A 5,298-nucleotide genomic window follows, 5' to 3' on the forward strand; every position below is an offset into this window, starting at 1 on the left:
ACCAAGCTGGGGCAGGGCTGGGCACAGACATGGCTTGGTCCCTGGGAAAAGGAAACCCAGGTCCCTGCCAGCTAGGACAAGGGAGCCTCCATCCTCACAGCCAGCCCTCCCCGTCCCCAGGCCACCTTTTGAAAACTCAAAACCACGAATCTACACTCAGCCAGTTTATTAAAGGCAGGGAGCTTCATCCAGGTCCAAAAGGGAGAAGTTGGGAGACACCCCCCTTCTCTCAGCTCCCCTCTTCCCCAACCCCTCATCTACAGCCCAGCCCCCAGGAGGCCCTAGGAGACTAGGCCTGCGTCAGGCAGACTGCACTGCATAAATACTCAAGAGGCCACAGCCTGAATCAGCAGCGTCAAGGGAGGGGGGCGGACAGGCAGACCAGGGCTGGTACAGGGAGGGGTGGCTCCGGAGGCACCTCCCCTGGGGGCCTGTCCTGGGCCTGAGGACCCACAGAGCTAGAGAGAGGGGGCCCGTGGGTGGCCCTGGGGTCTGAGGCTGCAGCTAGCCCTGTCTGGAGAGGCTTGGCAGGTGGCTCTGGGTTGTTGGGGAGGAGGGGGCATGCTGTCATGCCAGGATTCTGGGGTGCGGGGCGGGCTCAGGTGCTGTTGCCCTGCTCCTGCTCAAAGAGCAGCATGGCTAGCTGCGTGCGGGAGCCCAGGCCCTCCAGCTCGCTCTGGCGGCAGCGGTGGTACAGGTCCTCGCTGAGCCGCGCGCTGCACGTCTGGGCCCGGTAGCGCTGCAGCAGCGCGGGTTCCACTGCCCGAAGCACGTGCAGGCTGGAGAAGCGCAGGAACAGCTCATACACGTCCAGGCTCTCCAACAGCTCCTCCTCCTGCTCCGAGGCTGCTGCCAGCCGCCCGCGGGCCGCCACGTAGTCGGAGTTGTAGAAACAGGCCTCACTGGCTGCCTGGCGGTCAAAGCGGCCCGTGTCTCGGCCCAGCTCCGGGGGTCCAGGGCCCTGTGGGGGGGCCACGGCCGGGTGGAAGGCCTGGAAGTGCATGGGGAAGAAGGCCTGCCAGCCTGAGATGGCATGCATGCGGCAGCGGTTCAGAAAGTCAGGCGTGAGCACTGTGTCTGGCCCGGCCAGCAGGAACAGTGTGTCCAGTGGGTGCTTCTTGGAGAGCAGATCCATGAGGCGCAGTGGGGAGGGTGCGGCTGTCTGCACACTGAGCCAGGGCACCCGGGCACCGGGGAACCGCCGCTCCAGTTCGGCCACATGGGCCTTGACAGGTGCAAAGACATCGGCGTGGGCTGCCCGCTGGGCCTGTCGGGGCTCATACAGGAGCAAAAGGGTCAAGGCTGCCGCCGCATCGCCAGGTTCCAGTGCTGCGGCGGCGAAGGCCTCCAGGAACGCAGGGGCCAGGTCACGCTCGGCTGCAGCCAGAGGCAGTAACACGGTGAGACGTGAGGCCTCTGTGACATAGGGCACAGGCAGGATCTCCACACGGCTCAGTGGCCGCAGCAGCTGCACGCGGCGGGTGAGGGGCCGGCGACCGCCCTGGGGGGTCAGCGCCTCCAGCTGCAAGTCCAGCGTGTACTCCATGCCCCGGGCGGGATCAAAGCGTCGGTAGCCATTAACCAGCTGTTGCTTCTGGAGCCGCAGGGCTGGATGGTAGCGACGATTGAGCTCTTCCAGGGCTGCCCCCAGAACGTCAGCCACATCGGCCTGGTCGGCACCTCGCAGCGGGCAGCGGGGCGAACCATCAGCACAGGAGAAAGCATGCTGCTCTGTGAAGTAGTCCCAGCGCAGCACCTCAAAGCGGGAGGCCGGGCGGGATGGTGCAGGGATACCCACAGGCCAGGCAGCTGCCCGCTCCCCATCGGCTGCCAGATGGCTAGTGTTCTGGATCTCCCACTAGGTTGGAGAAACAGACCATAGTAAGGCAAAGACCATGGCGGGGCCAGCACACAGCTGGAGGACTAAGCAGCTGGCCAGCACTACTTGGGATGGGTCCCCACTCCCCTGCCAACCTCTGCAATCTCAGGGTCCCACCTAACATTTCCCCAGATTGGAGCAGCCTGAGAGTGAAAAGGGAAGTTTCCGGAGGAGGTGCTCAGAAAAGGCATAAACAAACAGGGACTGGGAAGCTGGTTTGTTCTTGGACTCTAGTGCTAGCTTTTTTTTTTTTTTTTTTTTTTAAGATTTTATTTATTTATTTGAGAGACCGGAGTGCCAGTGCACAAGCATAAGCAGAGGGAGAGGGAGGGAGAGAGGGAGAAGCAGACTGCCCACTGGGCAAGGAGCCCAATGTGGAGCTCGATCGCAGGACCCCAAGAACATGACCTGAGCTGAAGGAGCACACCCAACTGACTGAGCCACCCAGGCACGCCTCTAGTGCTAGTTTTTACTTCCCTGGGATCTGTGAAATGTCTCAGGACCTGTTCCCTCTATCCCTGGGGCCCCAGGCCATACCTGTAGCTCCTGGATCTCCTGGTATGTGCGTTCCAGCTCAGCTCGGGCAAAAGCTTTGTGCAGCTGGTACATATGTATGGGGTCATGCACAGGGTGGGCTGTCAGGGCACTGCGGAAACGGGGGTCTCCTTCCTGCACAGGTTCCCCAGGGCTCAGCTCCAGGAAGTTATAGTGGACTCCCTGGAGAGAGGAAGGGTAGGGTCCATAATGGAAAGAGGGATGAGACAGCCTCCCCACCCATCGCAACCCCAGTGTGTGCCTCATCTTTCCATCTTGGGACCTGTTGTGGACCTGGGAGTCCACAACAGGATTACTGGGTTTAAGTCTACTTTGACCAGCTGTGAGCTTGTGACTTTAGGCAAGCTTCTGCTAGCTCATCTATGAAATGGGCATAGGTATCCTACCTCAGAGCTGTTCAGGGGCTCCAAGAAAATAATAATAGCCAACACTGAACACCCACTATGTGCAAGGCTCCCTAATTTTTTCTAATCCTTATAACAACCCTGACAATAGTTATTTTCATTGGTCTGGAGGAGGATACTGAAGTTCAGGAGATGCAGTGATTTACCCCAGGTTACAGGGATAAATAAAATTACCCCAGGAAACAGGGATAGAAATTGACAGCCCTGGCATGGAAAACCCAGGGATATTATTTCCAACTACCCCCTCGCCTCTGAGGGGCAAGTGTACAAGCTCAGACAGGAGGTGTCGGTGGGGAGGCTTATCTGCCCACCTCGTGGTCACCCGTGCAGCCCACCCCGGTGGCATCCAGTATGCAGCGCCCCAGCCACTCATCCGGGCGCGCGCTGACAATGTCGTTGCGGCAGCTTTCCAGGTGGGGGCGCAACTGATGCAGCAGTGTGCGAGACAGCAGCACACCAAAGCCGCCATGGCAGTAGCGGCCTGGGGCGGGCTCCCCCCCGATGAAGTCCTGCGGCCGGCCCAGATAGAGGTGGGCGGCGGCTGCCAGGCTGAGACGGCCGGCTAGGCGAGCCAGTCCATGGGCTTCGGTGTAGGTGGCGTCCGGCACGATGAAGAACCAGTCAAAGTCGTCACCGTGTTGTTCCAGTAGGTGGCGCAGCGCCAAGTGCAGGTGCCCGATGGGCCGCTCCTCGCCCAGAGTCACCACGGCCATGCCCGGTGGTGCCCGGCGGCCCCGAGAGCCGGTCAGGAACACCACACGCTCTAGCCGGTGCCCCAGCGTGCGGTTCACGGCCACACCCAGTGTGGGCAACGTGGCTTGTGAGGTCAGCACCGCCACAAGCAGCCTCTGCCTGATGCCCAGCTCCGTGCTTATGTATCGGGTCCTGGGGGAGAATAGGGAACAAGGTTATCCAAAAGCCAAGAGAGCGGCCAGGAGAGAGCATACACAGGCTCTGGCAGGTTCCATCCTCTCTGGGCCTGTTTCTTTCCCTCCACATTGATAAGAACAACAACTCTCTCTTAGGAGTCATGAGGGTTTACCTGAAATACTGGCCTTACCTACACAGTGCCTTGGGGAGATGGCAATATCCATGCAGAGATGAGAGACACACTGTGGGTCTGATTCTCTGTCTCACCACTTAGTTGTGTCCTTGAGCAAGTAATTTAACCTACTGCAACCTCACTCAGTGGCCTGCTCTGCAAAAAGGGGTTGATTGAATCTAATCAAAGCACTTAGCCAAGTGCTCAGCACACAGGTACCCCCACACACCACGTATAAATATGCCATGATAATGATAATGCCATGATACCACAAACACATCACACAAAGGATGTAAGGGAATACATGGCATAGGAATGCACTGAGTGTGTTTGGAACAAGGGCAAACTGGGGCTCAGTGGTTCCAGCAACTTACCTTCCATAATGCAGAAGGTAAGTTGCAAAACTGAAATCTGAACTCGGGGTTACTTAGGAGAAAATAATTTCAAGTCATGGGCAGAGGCATTAATGGGATGGTACCTCACCCCTCCCCCACAAATCTCATCCTGAAGTGTCTCACCCCAGAACAAGAGAAACAGGTAAATCCTAGTTTTCTCTTTCCTCTTTCCCTCTCTCTAGGCACCCACCCTATATGTCAGTCATTTCTCCAAATCCAACAGCCCAACTAGGGAGCTAATAGGATCTATGAAGGTCGACGGCATAGGATCGAGCCAGTTTAGGACGGAGGAGGGCAAGTTCAGCTCAGGCCTGGACGGGGCCCAGAAAGGGCGTCAGATGGGTTCCACAGCTCCTGGGGAAGCAGGGCCATCGGAAGTCATCGGAGCCAAAGACTTCCTGGCCAGCCGGCCCCTTCCTTCCGGAGCCTGACCCAGCCTCTGGCGGCCTCCCCGGCGCGCCCGTCCCCGACAGTGCCCAGGGGGTGGGGCTGGCGGTGCTGATCCCTACCTGACGGCCTTTTTGGCGGCCTGGCCAGGCTGTGCAGGATGGTAGGGCAAGACACGCGGCTCCCAGTTCTCCCCGGCGCCTGCGCCGGCTCCGGGCCTCTCGCGCTCCGCTCCGGGCTGCACCGAGTTGGGCCGGCGCGCCGCGTTCGTGTTGCCGCGCGGCGGCAGCTCAGAATCTCCGGGTTGGGGCGGCCCTGGGCCGCACGGCTCCTCCACCCAGGTCACGCTGAGCAGACTCAGAGTGAAGCCCAGGGAGATGCCCACGGCCACGGGCCCTGCGGGCCGCAGCACCGACAGCAGCAGCGATGCCCGCATGGCGCCGGGACCGCGGGCCCCCGGCCGCGGAGTAGCCCCACAGCAGCCAGAGGAAGCTTCGAGGGGGCGGGACCGGGGAGGGGGCGGATCCGGAGGGCCCGGGCCAAGCGGGCGGGCCCGCTCCCTCCCCACGGACGCGGCCCTGGTTGAATCCCCTGCGCAGCGCTCCGATCCTCCGTAGGGCGCAGGGTTCCAGCGCT

General features: G+C 60.4%; 1 protein-coding gene across 1 annotated transcript; it reads right to left on the bottom strand.

Annotated features, from left to right (window-relative positions):
* Positions 1-151: 151 nt before the first annotated feature.
* CHPF (chondroitin polymerizing factor) lies at positions 152-5,098 on the bottom strand. The gene is made up of 4 exons (XM_004762876.3): positions 4,785-5,098; positions 3,150-3,723; positions 2,417-2,596; positions 152-1,858 (listed from the first exon to the last, which is right to left on the bottom strand). The coding sequence occupies exons 1-4, from the start codon at positions 5,096-5,098 to the stop codon at positions 599-601; spliced, it is 2,328 nt and encodes a 775-aa protein (XP_004762933.1). The 3' UTR covers positions 152-598.
* Positions 5,099-5,298: the final 200 nt, after the last annotated feature.

The sequence above is a fragment of the Mustela putorius genome, unplaced genomic scaffold (assembly GCF_011764305.1).
Source record: "Mustela putorius furo isolate JIRA1106 unplaced genomic scaffold, ASM1176430v1.1 tig00000275_pilon_pilon_pilon, whole genome shotgun sequence".
In the NCBI taxonomy this organism is placed as follows: domain Eukaryota; kingdom Metazoa; phylum Chordata; class Mammalia; order Carnivora; family Mustelidae; genus Mustela; species Mustela putorius.

Excerpts from the sequence above, each read along its gene's own strand:
- CHPF (XM_004762876.3), bottom strand. The coding sequence starts at position 5,098 with ATGCGGGCATCGCTGCTGCTGTCGGTGCTGCGGCCCGCAGGGCCCGTG. Across the intron at positions 2,597-3,149 it reads GCTGCACGGGTGACCACGAG|GGAGTCCACTATAACTTCCT; the intron begins GTGGGCAGATAA and ends TCCTCTCTCCAG. Across the intron at positions 1,859-2,416 it reads AGGAGATCCAGGAGCTACAG|TGGGAGATCCAGAACACTAG; the intron begins GTATGGCCTGGG and ends TCTCCAACCTAG.